The sequence below is a fragment of the Pan paniscus genome, chromosome 2, assembly GCF_029289425.2.
Source record: "Pan paniscus chromosome 2, NHGRI_mPanPan1-v2.0_pri, whole genome shotgun sequence".
Classification (NCBI taxonomy): Eukaryota; Metazoa; Chordata; class Mammalia; order Primates; family Hominidae; genus Pan; species Pan paniscus.
In genome coordinates, this window is record NC_085926.1 from 182,274,391 (window position 1) to 182,288,244 (window position 13,854).

Below are 13,854 nucleotides of genomic sequence, written 5' to 3' on the forward strand. Positions count from 1 at the left end.
CATGCTTGGCGTATAGTTGGCACTGAATGCTGTCACTGTAATTGAATCTGACAATGGGTGTGAGAACCATTAGGGAGGGGTGAAATGCTCCCCATGCCCGTGAAAAGGTGGAGGGGACTCAGTGCTCCGGCTTCTATTATGTGATGCGACAATAACTATTACTGTGGGCATGACCACAGCCTTTCTACCTTTGGCAGCCTGTCAAAGGGAATCTTCTGGAGCCAGCCTCTTCCCTCCTTTCCCACCCGAGAGAGGAAACATTCTTTCTTACTGGGAATGAGGCTGTCAATCTACCTGATTAAGAGTGAGAGAAGAGAGGTGGGGTACAGCGGTGAGGGCTGTAGGGCTGGAGGGGGTGGGTAGGTGTGGAGGAGAAGTCTTCAGAGGCATGTGTGGGTGAGGGGGAGTGGAATGAGAGCAAAGAGATTCTAACATTCTGGGCTGTGTTTATAGGTCTTCTTTAATATTTTTCAAGATATGAATTAAGTGAAATTTCTCTTTCTTGGTAAAATATATATAACATAAAATTTACATTTTAAGGCTGGGCGTGGTGGCTCACGCCTGTAATCCCAGCACTTTGGGAGGCCGAGGTGGGTGGATCATGAGGTCAGGAGTTCAAGACTAGCATGGCCAAGATGGTGAAACTCCGTCTCTACTAAAAATACAAAAATTAGCTGGGTGTGGTTGTGGGTGCCTGTAATCCCAGCTACTCGGGAGGCTGAGGCAGAGAATTGCTTGAACCCGGGAGGCGGAGGTTGCAGTGAGCCGAGATCCAAATAGAAACTCTGTACCCATTAAATAATAACTTCTCACCTACCTCCTCCAGCCCCTGGTAACCTCTATAACCTTGATTCTACTTTCTGTCTCTACGCATCTGCTTATTCTCTATCCTAGACATCTTATATAAGTAGAATCATACAATATTTGTCATTTGTGTTGAGTTTATTTCACTTAGCATAATATTTTCGAGGTTCATTCATGTAGTAATATGCATCAGAATCTCATTCTTTTTTAAGGCTAAATAATATTCCATTATATGTATAGCCATTCCTTAGTATCCATGACGGATTGGTTCCAGGATCCCCGAAGATGTCAAAACCCAAGGATGTTCAAGTCTCTGATATAAAATGGCACAGTATTTGCATATAACCTACACATATCCTCCATATACTTTAAATCCTCTCTACTTATAGTACCTAATACATTGTAAAACTATGTAAATTATTATGCTGTATCATTATTTATTTATTGTTATATTGTTACTTTTTCATTTTATTTTGTCTTCAATACATTTACTTATTTTCATTTTTTATTTTTTTTTTGAGATGGAATCTCACTCTGTTGCCAAGGCTAGAGTGCAATGGCACAATCTCAGCTCACTGCAGCCTCTGCCTCCCAGGTTCAAGCTATTCTCCCGTCTCAGCCTCCTGAGTAGCTGGGATTACAGGCATGTGCCACCATGCCTGGATAATTTTTATAGTTTTAGTAGAGACAGGGTTTCACTATGTTGGCCAGGCTGGTCTTGTACTCCTGACTTCAAGTCATCTGCCCGCTGTGGCCTCCCAAGGTGCTGGGATTACAGGTGTGGGCCACCGCGCCTGGCTGTCTTCAAATATTTTTGATCTGTGGTTGCTTGCATCCCTGGGTGGGAAATCGTGGGTACAGAGAGGGCTGACGGTATAGTCCACATTTTGTTTCTCGATTCATCTGACGAGGAACATTTGGGTTGTTTCCACCTTTTGGCTATTGTGAATAATGCTGCTTTGAACATTAGTGTACAAGTATCTATTTGAGTCCCTGCTTTCCATTCTTTGGATAGATATTTAGAAGTGGAATTGCTGGATCATATGGTAATTCTGTGTTTAATTTTGGAATTTTTCTTTAAGTGCCTTTGGCTGTCAAACTGCATCTTTTGTTCTCACGATGGTTCTCAAATCCTTTCATTCTGTTATAGTTTCTTCCCCTCTTTATTTCATGCCATTGATTTGTTGGAGACACTGGCTAATTTGTCTCTAGAGAATGATCTACCGCTTAGATATATTTGTTCCCTACTCACAGTGTCATTTAATTTGTTCCCTCATCCCCCATGTTTCCTGTAAACTGAAAGTTAAATACAGTCTTCATTGGATTCTGGTTCAAGTGTGTGACAGGAATAGCCTATAGAAGTGCTCTGTGTTTTTCACTGGATCCTATCAGGAGCTACCAAAATGTACTTCTTTTTTTTTGGAGCCAGGGTCTCACTCTGTCTTCCAGGCTGGACTGTAGTGTCACCACCACAGCTCACCGCAGCCTCGACCTACTGGGCTCAAGTGATCCTTCCACCTCAGCCTCCCAAGTAGCTGGGACTACAGGTGCACAGGTGCATGCCACCATGCCTGGCTATTTTTTAAATTTTTTGTAAAGATGGGGGGTCTCACTATGTTGCCCAGGCTGGTCTTGAACTCTTAGACTCAAGTGATCCTCCTGCCTTGGCCTTCCAAAGTGTTGAGATTACAGGTGTGAGAAACCATGCCTGACAAAATGTACTTCTTAAACATAAACATAAATTTACTCTGACAATGACCCACCTGGGTATGTGGGGTAAAACCTCTTTATTCTGTGACATGAATTCTTAATTTATGTTTATTATTTGTTGATTTATTTACTTTTAGAGACAGGGTCTTGTTTTGTCACCTAGGCTGGAGTGCAGTGGTGTGATCATGGCTCACTGCAGTCTTGACCTCCCCGGTTCAAGTGATCCTCCTGCCTCAGGCTCCCAAAGTGCTGAGATTACAGGCATGAGCCTGTGATTGTGCAGTGGGATGATCTCAGCTTACCGCAACATCTGCCTCCCGGGTTCAAGTGATTCTCCTGCCCCAGTTTGCATTCTTAATTTCATTCATAATGCTCTGGGGTAGGTACTATCACTCCCACTTTATAGAAGAGGAGACTGAGGCTTAGAGAGATTAGATAAGATGTGCAAAAAAACACTGTTAGTAAGTCGCTGAGCCGGGATTCAAAGGAAGGGACTTGTGGAACATGGATCTGACGGGTCATTTCAGCTTTAAGGGAGGGGTCAGCTGTCCAAGGGTCCGCAGACTCAGTGCCCAGGATCCAGGTCCCCTTGAGGAAGGATTCACGGGGACTCGTCTAGTCCACAGCGCTCTCTAGCAAGTTGTAGCTGCTTCACTGTAGATTTTCGTGAGATCTGCAAGGTACAGAGGATGTAGAGGAGTGGTTCTGGCCTGGGAGCTTTTACAAGAGAATGATGCTCTGTTCCTAAACCAGAATCTCCAGGAATGGGGTCTGGGCAGCGACAGTTTTAAAAAGCTCCCCGGAGACTGTGATGCAGGTGGAGGATAGGATGCAGGCAGGCCTTAGAGGCCTGGGCAGGGCTGTGACTTGGTGCGGAACTTTCCCTCAGAGCAACCAGCCAGGGAGGGTGCAGTGACTTTGCTATACCTTGCTTAAAAGCCATGGTCTGCCCGGCGCGGTGGCTCATGCCTGTAATCCCAGCACTTTGGGAGGCCAAGGTGGGTGGATCACTTGAGGTCAGGAGTTCGAGACCATCCTGGCCAACATGGTGAAACCCCATCTCTACTAAAAATAAAAAAAAATTAGCGAGATGTGCTGGCACATCCCTGTAGTCCTAGCTACTCGGGAGGCTGAGGCAGGAGAATTGCTTGAACCCGGGAGGTGGAGGTTGCAGTTAGCCGAGTTCATGCCACTGCACACCAGCCTCGGCGACAGAGCAAGACTCCGTCTAAAAAAGAAAAGAAAAAAAAAGGTAAAAAAGCTGTGGTCATAATCTATTATTTGTGTCCATGAGAAGAAAGATTGTTCTGTGGTGGTACCAGCATCCTCAGGAATCTCCTGCGGAAGCCTCCTAAGCCCCACACACTTGTAGGTTCTGGGTAAGCTGCTTATCTGTCTCTGCAGTGTGCTGGGGCAATTGCTGTCAACTGCCAGAAGGTAAGGCCAAAGCCTTTCCCCTTGCTGTGCTTCTGCAGGTGCCCTGCAGTCAGGGATGAGAGTGGAAATAGTGATGGGGGTTCGTTTAAATTAGAGCAATGCCCTGGATCAACGGAGGTCCTTCTTCTCAGTTGCTAGTTTCACCATCCTTTGCTCCATCGGCCGCTGTCTCCCAACCCCTGCCTGGGCCTCTGTCCCTGCTGTTTGCTGGTCATCTCTGACTACCAGTCTCTGGCCACCTCCTGCACCTCTGACAAGCATCTGTCACTCTGGCCCTCGGTGCCTGCTGCTCATGTGGGGATGACGGCCCACCCTCATCCTTGGTCCTTGGGTTGTGAGGCAATGCTCACTCTTTCACCACTACCTAGAACTCTCCCCAGACTTCTGGGACCCACGGTCTTCCTAGTTCTGTTTAGCTTTTTAAGGGGGACGTGGGTGTTTCATAGCAGAATTGCTTGAGCTCCTAATGGTGGTCCTCCCCCGCCTCCCACTGGGTTTTACTCTGCAGCCTTTTACAGTGAGGCACACCTCCTCCTCCTTCATCATCACCATCATGACCATGTGCTGAGTATCCTGAACTGACAGCACTGTGATGACAGCGTAACATACACGTGGTCCTCCGTAGGACCGTAGGAGGATTGATCGTAGGAGGTTGTTAGCATTGCCATCCCATCCCTATTTTGCAGATGAGGAAAACAAGGTACACAGAAGTAAAATAGTATTCCAAGGGAATGTGACTGAGTGGATTCCTCATGAGATAATTGCTCCCCCCACCTCCTGCCCCTTAAGCTCAGATCTTTGCCTTCCAGGAGGGAGGTGAGTTTGGAGGATTCAGGAGCAGCCTCCCAGAGCACCCTGATTGTTCTGCTGTCCCTGACTGTCACTCCGAGGTGCTGAGTCTGGCCCACTTCCTCATGCGTGGTGATTTCTTTCTTGGGGTACAGTCACCGCACATGTTACAGGCCTCCACTGGGCCTCTATCCCCCACCCCCAGCCACACCCACTGGAGCATTATCGCTGCCTGTGCCTGAGTGAACCTCAAATGTGATTAGGGTTCAAGCTGTTTTCCGTTGGGCACAAAACACATCTCTTAATGTCTCCAAGCATTTTGTGACAACTTAGTTGGCACAAGGGTGTCTACAGGGTGGTGTCGCTTAACTCCACCGGCCACTGTGTGAGTGGGGTGCGGGGGGTGGGGGGGGTGGTAAGGTAAGAAGTCAAAATGTCAGTCATCATGGTCTCCGAGTGCCAGGATTCTTTCTGAAAACTGCTGTTGTTTTTCTTATAGTTTTTGCTATACCAAATACTTAGTACTTGCATAATCAAAGTAAAATAAACGTAATCTGGGAATTTTTTTTTTTTTTTGAGACGGAGTTTTGCTCTTGTTGCCGAGGCTGGAGTGCAATGGCACAATATCGGCTCACCACAGTCTCTGCCTCCCGGGTTCAAGCAATTCTCCTGCTTCAGCCTCCCGAGTAGCTGGGATTACAGGCATGCCCCACCACGCCCGGCTAATTTTGTATTTTTAGTAGAGACGGGGTTTCTCCATGTTGGTCAGGCTGGTCTTGAACTCCGACCTGAGGTGATCCGCCCTCCTCGGCCTCCCAGAGTGGTGGGATTACAGGCGTAAGCCACAGCACCAGGCCGGGAAAAACTTTAAAAACATAGAAGAGGCGGGGCATGGTGGCTCACACCTGTAATCCCGGCACTTTGGGAGGCTGAGGCGGGCAGATCACCTGAGGTCAGGAGTTCGAGCAGCCTGGCCAACATGGTGAAATGCCGTTTCGACTGAAAATACAAAAATTAGCTGGGCCTGGTGGCAGGCGCCTGTAATCCCAGCTACTTGGGAGGCTGAGGCAGGCGAATCGCTTGAACCCGGGAGGCAGAGGTTGAAGTGAGCTAAGATTGTGCCGTTGCACTCCAGCCTGGGGGACAAGAGCAAGACTTCTCTCAAAAAATAAATAAATGAATAAAATAAAATTAAAAAATAAATAAAAAATTTAAAAAAGTACAAAGAAGAAAATGAAAATCTAAAATCTTAATACCCAGGAATAACTACTGTTGATTTTGGTATAACTACCTAGACTCTTCCTCTGCTGTTATAGATATGCATGATTGGGGTTATCATGCTCTTTTGGTCACAAATAACAGAAATCATCCCTAATAAGATTAACCAAAAAGGAAAATGTACTCAGATGATGGAGGGGGTTTGAAGAACGTGGGGCGCTTGGCCTTCTGAGGCTGGAACCAGGAGTCAGGAAGCTGTCTCTGAACAGGACTGAGGACAATGGATTTGTTGACCGCTCCTCATGTTTTCCCCACTCTGTCCCGCTTTGGGGATTCCTCTCCCAGTCCAAGTGGCCCTGGGGACTGTCAATCACAGAGTTTCCACCACCCCCCTCACCTGCAGATTCTCACAGACATCGGGGTGTTCTTTGGCCCACTTATTAACTCAGGGCTGAAGCGTGCTCCGAGCGTCCGAGTCTTCCTTGGGATAGGCCCGTGGACAGGATGGAAGGAGTTCTCATTTCCCTAGCTGGTGATAGAGTCTGGCCCTTCTGAAGGCTTTTATAATTACAATGGGGCAATAACTAAATCCAAGTAGGGTAAGGAAGTGGAGAGAGGAACAAGGCAATACCACACCTACTTAGCAGCTGGTAAGCTCAAGTCATTCTTTTTTGCTCAAGCTGATTGGATCTGGGTTTCTACCACTTGTTTCTGAATAAGATCTGAACAATACCATTTATCTTGGCTCATCTGCTACAGTCCCTTGTTTGTTTGTTTGTTTGAGATGAACTCTCACTCTGTCGCCCAGGCTGGAGTGCAGTGGCGCAATCTCAGTTGACCACAACCTCTGCTTCCTGTTTCAAGTGATTCTCTTGTCTCAGCCTCTTGAGTAGCTGGGATTACAGGCGTGCACCACCACGCCTGGCTAATTTTTGTATTTTTAGTAGAGATGGCGTTTCAACATGTTGGCAAGGCTGTTCTCGAACTCCTGACCTCAAGTGATCCACCTGCCTCAGCCTCCCAAAGTGCTGGGATTACAGGTGTGAGCCACCATGCCTGGCCAGTCCCTTGTTTTTGAATGCAGGTCTTTGCTGCTTTTCCAAGTCCAGAAGGGTGTGTCCACTGCCTGGCAGTTTCTAGATACCCAGTCCCACCCATGCTCAGAGACTCGCTGGTTGTGTTTGAGTCCCAAATTCCCAGAGAAGGAATTTGCTTAGAGAATGGAATCACACAGGAATATGATGGCTGCCAGGGGCCCACCTTTGTGGAGGTGTGGAAGTGTAGGTCGGGAGGGATCACAGAGAGAGAAAGAGGACTGTTCTGAGCCAGACAGGCCTCCTGGAGGGATTTCTTAAGCGTCAAAGTGTACTTATGCATAAGTACACTTTGCATATTTTTGTGTGGGCGGCCGTGATACAGTGCCACTGATTCCTTAGTTTCTCTTGCCCTGAAGATGTCAGGATCTGCCTTTTGCTCTGGGCCCCCTGCCTCCTGTCTCCTACTCTGGGCCTTTCTGCTCCTTCCCTGGGCTCCCCCTATCCACCCTTTGCTCTAATCAAGGCTCTGCTCTGGACAGACTTTGCATTCTTTTTTTTTGAGGCGGAGTCTCGCTCTGTTGCCCAGGCTGGATGGAGTGCAGTGGCGCGATCTCGGCTCACTGCAAGCTCCACCTCCCGGGTTCAAGCCATTCTCCTGCCTCAGCCTCCCGATTAGCTGGGACTACAGGCGCTCACCACACCTGGCAAATTTTTTGTATTTTTAGTAGAGACGGGGTTTCACCGTGTTAATCAGGATGGTCTCGATCTCCTGACCTCGTGATCCACCCGCCTTGGCCTCCCAAAGTGCTGGGATTACAGGCATGAGCCACCGCGCCTGGCCTGCATTATCATTTAGTCAGAGAGACTTGAAGTATGCAGAAAACCCCAATGACGCGGAGCGATGTGAGGAGCAGTGGGGCCCCTGGAGATCAGGGAGGGAGACATGCTCCCAGCTAGGGGAATTAGGGCAGATCTCATAGAGGAAGTGGGTCTTGAGCTGAGCCTTGGAGGACCCCTACACGCAGACACTGCAAGTGGACGGAAGGACCCAGGGCCCTGAGGAGAGTGTGGATTCAGTGGGGCTGGAGGAGGAATATGGAGTGGGAGGATAAAACTGGACAGGCAGGCCCGGGGCGGCTTGTGGAGGGCCCTGAATATCATACATATCTGCGCTAGAATAACCAGGGGCCTCCAAAGCTCAGGGCTGAGAGGATGGCTGGGAGTTACCTGTCTCTGTGGGCTGATACCACACTCAGATGTGGGAGAGCAGGTCCGTGCCCAGGGCTGGGCCTCAGAGGGCCTAGTACTTTGGAGTGCCCTCCTTGCAATGTTCTAAACCCTTCTTGGATGTCTGGGCTGGGCCGACAGTGCTAGCTGGGCTGGGTGCCCAGTGCCTGGACGGTCTGTGTGGGTCATGGTTTCTAGAAGCCTGTTCCTCAAACATTTCTCTGATGACAGAGGCCAGCCAGAGCTGCACTCCTGGCAGACATGAGTCTGCCCAGGCCCTGTTTCTCTCCTTTGTGGTGTTCTCTGCCCCCTACTCAGGGTGTGAGGTTAATCCGATGCCCTGAGGAGCTCTGGCACATATGCCTATTCCAGGAGGGAAGCCTGGTGATTGAATTGCTCCCGTTGGCACGCACAGTATTTCTTTTGTGGGATCATGTGAGTTTCGTCCACCTTAATTTGTCAGACACAGGATGAGTTCAAGGTTCTGGGCTGCAGATGGTCCACTACCAACTCTTGGCTTGATTGTGAGTGTGCCCAGGCATCAGCCCTCCCACTGCACTCCAGCCACAGTGCTGCCTCAGGTCGACAGTACTCGAGTGTACCCGTGAGCCCTCCTCACTTTGTCAATGGCACTAGGACGGCCAGCCCAGCCCTTCTGTGGTCTCCACACCACGTCAGGCAGTCCTCTGAGGGTGGCCCACCTATCTCCTCCGAGGGCCCTCAGCACTGGCTCACAACACCAAGGGGCCTTCCCACGGATGTCCTGCTTGCCTTGACAGTTATGTGAGAACCAAGGAGACTGTTCTCTCTGTCCATGGGCCCCCTGGCCGATCCTTCCTGCCGGTGGTGTGTGGAGCTGTAGGGGGTCAGCAGGGAGAAAGATCACATTCTAGGGATTCGGCAATTATGGCCTGAAGAGTTCTAGAGCAGTCATGTTTGGGTGATGTGCTGTTTTATGTTTATGCTCTACAATTCTAAATGATAAATTTAATATAATCAGAACACAAAGAATTGCTCTTTTTTTTTTTTTTGCATACTCTGGGTGAGACTTGCCTTGGTAATCATTATCGAGGAATCACCATCACCACCTTTGAGAGAGCCACTGGAAGCCAGTCCTCAGGGGCTGCACTGCGGATGATGCAGTGTGGAATTATGATGCAACCAGCCTTAAATACATGGTGTTAAGGAATTGCAGAGGCAAAAAGGTCTATATTGTTTCAATATAAACAGGTTTTCTAAAGCAATGACATTGTGGATAATTACTGTCTTGCTACCTGAGATTTATGAAGTTAGTCAGGAATGACAAATTTGATCATAACAAATGTGAAGAGACGGGGCCGGGCGTGGTGGCTCACGCCTGTAATCCCAGCACTTTGGGAGGCCAAGGCGGCGGATCACCTGAGGTCGGGAGTTCGAGACCAGCCTGGCCAACATGGTGAAACCCCGTTTCCACTAAAAATACAAAAGTTAGCTGGGCGTGGTGATGTGCGTCTATAATCCCAGCTACTTGGGAGGCTGAGGCACGAGAATCTCTTGAACCCGGGAGGCGGAGGTTGCAGTGAGCTGAGATCACGCCATTGCACTCCAGCCTGGGCAACAGAGCGAGACTCCATCTCAAAAAAATAAATAAGTAAATTAATTAATTAATAAAATAACAAATGTGAAGAGATGGTTCCTGGACTCAACAGGAAAAGATGGGTCCTGTACATTCTGAGGAATCTTCATGTTCATTGACTGGACAATAAACAAATACAAAGGACCTCTTCAATCAATCTGTATCACTCATGTGGACCCATGACTTTTTGTAATACATTATAAAATGAAATTGTTCATGTTGACAGGAGCCCACAAAATGTATTTGCCCAGGGCCTGCAAATCCTAGGAGTGCTTTTGCCCTGGGCAGTACTGGAGAGACCATAGGCCCCTACCCGCCACCCCTGTGGCAGTTCCATCCATTCTGGCCTTGAGGGAATGGTCACTTCCCGCCCTTGGGACCCAAGGCTCTGCATCCTGTGCCTGCATGCTGGCCTGGCCCCATGCACCAGGTAGACACGGGGGACAAGAAGTGTGTCATGGCATAAGAGACCTGGCATGGGGAAGGAAAAGTCACAAGTCAGGAGGAAGAGATTGGTGGGAAGAGACATACGGGTCAGTCTCTTTTGAAACCAGGTGAACAGCCCTAGCCAGGTGTCCAGGCTGTAAGCCAGGGCCTCGTCCTTGAGTCCCCCTGTCCTTCACCCCCACAGTCAGTTAGTCACTATGTCCAGCCAGTTCTGCCTCATATGGAGCTTGCATTTGCCAAGGTTCTCCGGAGAAATAGGACCAATAGGAGGTACATATGTACATCCTATTATTATTATTATTATTAATTATTTGAGATGGAGTCTTGCTCTGTCACCCAGGCTGGAGTGTGGTGGTATGATCTTGGCTCACTGTGACCTCCATCTTTCAGGTTCAAGCAATTCTCCTGCCTCAGCCTCCTGAGTAGCTGGGACTACAGGTGCGTGCCATCACTCCCGGCTAATTTTTGTATTTTTAGTAGCGATGGGGTTTCACCATGTTGGCCAGGCTGGTCTCGAACTCCTGACCTCGTGATCTGCCCGCCTCAGCCTCCCAAAGTGCTGGGATTACAGGCGTGAGCCACTGTGCCCGGCCGTACAAGCCATTATTAGATATACTACGTATTACGGGACTTGGCTCATGTGATTAGGGAGGTGGGAGGTCAAGAAGTCCCACCGTCTGCTCTCTGCAAGCTGGAGACCCAGGAATGCTGGAGATGTAATTAGGTCTGAGTTCAGCTATCTGAGAACCAAGAGCTCTGATGTCTGAGGGTGGGAGAAGATGTCCCAGCTCAAGAGGAGAGAGGAAGAAAATGTGTTCTTCCGCCACCTTTTTATTCTATTTGGGCCCTGGGGATGACACCCACCCACCTTAGTGAGGGTGGTCTTCCGTGCTTAGTCTACTAATTCCAGTGCTAATCTCTTTTAGAAACACCCTCACAGGCACACCCAGCAGTAATGTTTTCTTAGCTATCTGGGCACCTCTTAGCTCAGTCAAGCTCAAGCATAACCTTCACCATCACAGAGCTATTCTGACTTCCACCTCCTCTTCCTCCTATTGCCCCTGCCTCAGTTGAGGCTTTGCGGTCTCTGTCCTGGACCACTGCAATAGGTTCCTCATTCCTCTTGCTCTGATGGTGCTCCCTCTCCCCATCTCTTCTAGACATTTTTCTTTTTCCATTTGGTATCTATTTTTTTTTATGACAGCTTTAAATGCATCTAGTCTTTTGTTTTGTTTTGCTTTTTTGAGACAGGGTCTCACTCTGTTGCCCAGGCTGGAGTGCAATGGCACGATCTTGGCTCACTGCAACCTCCACCTCCCAGGTTCAAGTGATTCTCCTGCCTCAGCCTCCCTAGCAGCTGGGATTACAGGCATCCACCACTGCGCCCAGCTAATTTTTGTATTTTTAGTAGAGACGGGGTTTCACCATGTTGGCCAGGCTGGTCTCGAACTCCTGACCTCAGGTGATCCCCCTGCTTTGGTCTCCCAAAGTGCTGGGATTACAGTGTGAGCCACCACGCCCAGTCAGTTCTAGTTTAAAGAGTCAAGTAACTCAAGATGACTTTTTACCAAAAACAGTAGCCTCTTCCCATCCTTCCTCTTCAATCTCCCCCCCACTCACCCCAATTTACTGCTTTTTGTAAGCAACCACTTTCCACTCACAGAGCTGATTGCTTTCCTGCTTACCTGAGTGTGTATGTGAGGATGAAGGGAGGATGCTTCGTTGCAAGCTTTGCTGCACAATGGTCTGGGCTGGGCCAGGCTTCTTAATGGGAAGTGTCATGTCAGAGTCTTTAGGACTTTCTTTGTGGGCTAGTCAGGTTCCTGCAGATGGCTCTTCCAGTCCTGGCAGGGATTAGGGACCTGGCTGCCAGTGTTGGGGAGAAGACAGGGAAGAGGCTGGGGACAGGGCATATTTCCGTCTTCGACTTGTAACCCATTTTTGGTGTGGTGGCCCTGCCCTCACTCTGCTTGATGTGCTAGTTCAGAGACCCCCGATTTTACTTTTTTAGAAGAAAAACACCCAAGTCTGTGAAGGAGCAGGAGAAGATGAGGTGGGGGGAGGAGCCAATCCCCAGTCCTCCTGTTTTTGGCTCCATCTTTACCGGCCTCCTCTTCCCTGCTTTCAGAGGACCTGGTGCCACCAATACCTGAACCATTTGTGGGTCTGGGGTCTAGAGAAAATTGGCTGTTTACTTCCCTCATGGTTCAGGATTGAGCTTTCTTGGTTCTGCTATGTTGGTTGCCATTTTTCTAGCTGCTTTCCAGTTTCAAAATGTTGCTATTGATGTATCTTCTGTTCTCTTTTTCCTTATGGATTTTTTTTATCTTAAAAAAAAAGAATTTCAGAAAGGAGTGAGGATAAATGTACATGCCCAGTCCACTACTGTTAAGCTACTGGAGAGATCCTTCTAGCATTTCAATCTGATTATGTCTTCCTCCTGTTCAAAATACTTCCATGGTGCCCCATTGGCAGTAGGATAAAATATAGAAGCCTTGTGAATGGCGTTTTTGGGCTATGCCCTAAATCAGGGCTCACTCCTCTCCTGGACTAGACTGTACTTGATTCTATTAATTTTAATGAAACAGAAATTTCAGGACACCTAGAAACGGACAGACTCAAAACGTTTACTTTTTTCCCCTATTAAATGGCAATGCTAGAACAATGCTTAGCTATCACCTTGCATGACCTTTAGTTCTTTCTCGTTGGGAAACTGTAATTGCTGAGCAGTTAGGAACCCTGAGATGACTGGGTTTGGTTTGGGTTAAAACTCAATGCCGGTGTGGGGGGTGTGTGTGTGTGTGTGTGTGTGTGGTGTATGTGTGTATATGTGTGTGTGGCGTGTATGTGTGTGTGGTGAGTGTGTGTTTGTGGCACGCGCGTGTGTGGCGTGTGTGTGTGGCATGAGTGTGTGGTGTGTGGTATGTGTGTGTGGCGTGTGTGTATGTGTGTGACGTGTGTATGTGTGTGGTGTGTGTGGCATGTGTGTTTGTGGCGCACGTGTGTGTGTGGCGTGTGTGTGGCATGAGTGTGTATGTGTGTGTGTGGCGTGTGTGTATATGTATGTGTGTATGTGTGTGGTGTGTGTATGTGTGTGTGGCGTGTGTGTATATGTGTGTATGTGTGTGTGGTGTGTGTATGTGTGTGTGGCGTGTGTGTGTGTGTGGTGTGTGTATGTGTGTGTGGCGTGTGTGTATGTGTGTGGTGTGTGTATGTGTGTGGCGTGTGTGTGGCGCACGTGTGTGTATGTGTGTGTGGTGTGTGTGTGGCATGTGTGTGGTGTGTGTGTATATGTGTGTGCGTGGTGTGTGTGGTGTGTGGGTATATGTGTGTGTGGCGTGTGTCTGGTGTGTGGGTATATGTATGTGTGTGTGTGGTGTGTGGGTATATGTATGTGTGTGTGTGGTGTGTGGGTATGTGTGTGTGTGTGGTGTATGTGTATATGTGTGTGTGTGTGTGTGTGTGTGTCTTCCTTCACACCTGCAGCCTTGAGCCTCTGCAGGGGATTTCCAGTTTATGTTGCCAGTAACTAGAAGGCAGACTCTTTTTTGTATTCTTTCCGGGGCATAA

General features: G+C 48.6%; 1 protein-coding gene across 2 annotated transcripts in view; it reads left to right on the forward strand.

The window, feature by feature from the left end:
• Positions 1 to 165: 165 nt before the first annotated feature.
• Positions 166 to 13,854, forward strand: part of LOC130541390 (uncharacterized) — a 57,260-nt gene continuing 43,571 nt past the window's right edge. For both annotated transcript variants that reach the window (XR_008955437.1, XM_057301971.1), the window contains exon 1: positions 166 to 318. Coding sequence is in view for 1 of the 2 variants with exons in the window: in XM_057301971.1 (XP_057157954.1) it covers positions 277 to 318 (42 nt within the window). In the remaining variant the exon portion in view is untranslated. The remainder of the gene's footprint in view (positions 319 to 13,854) is intronic.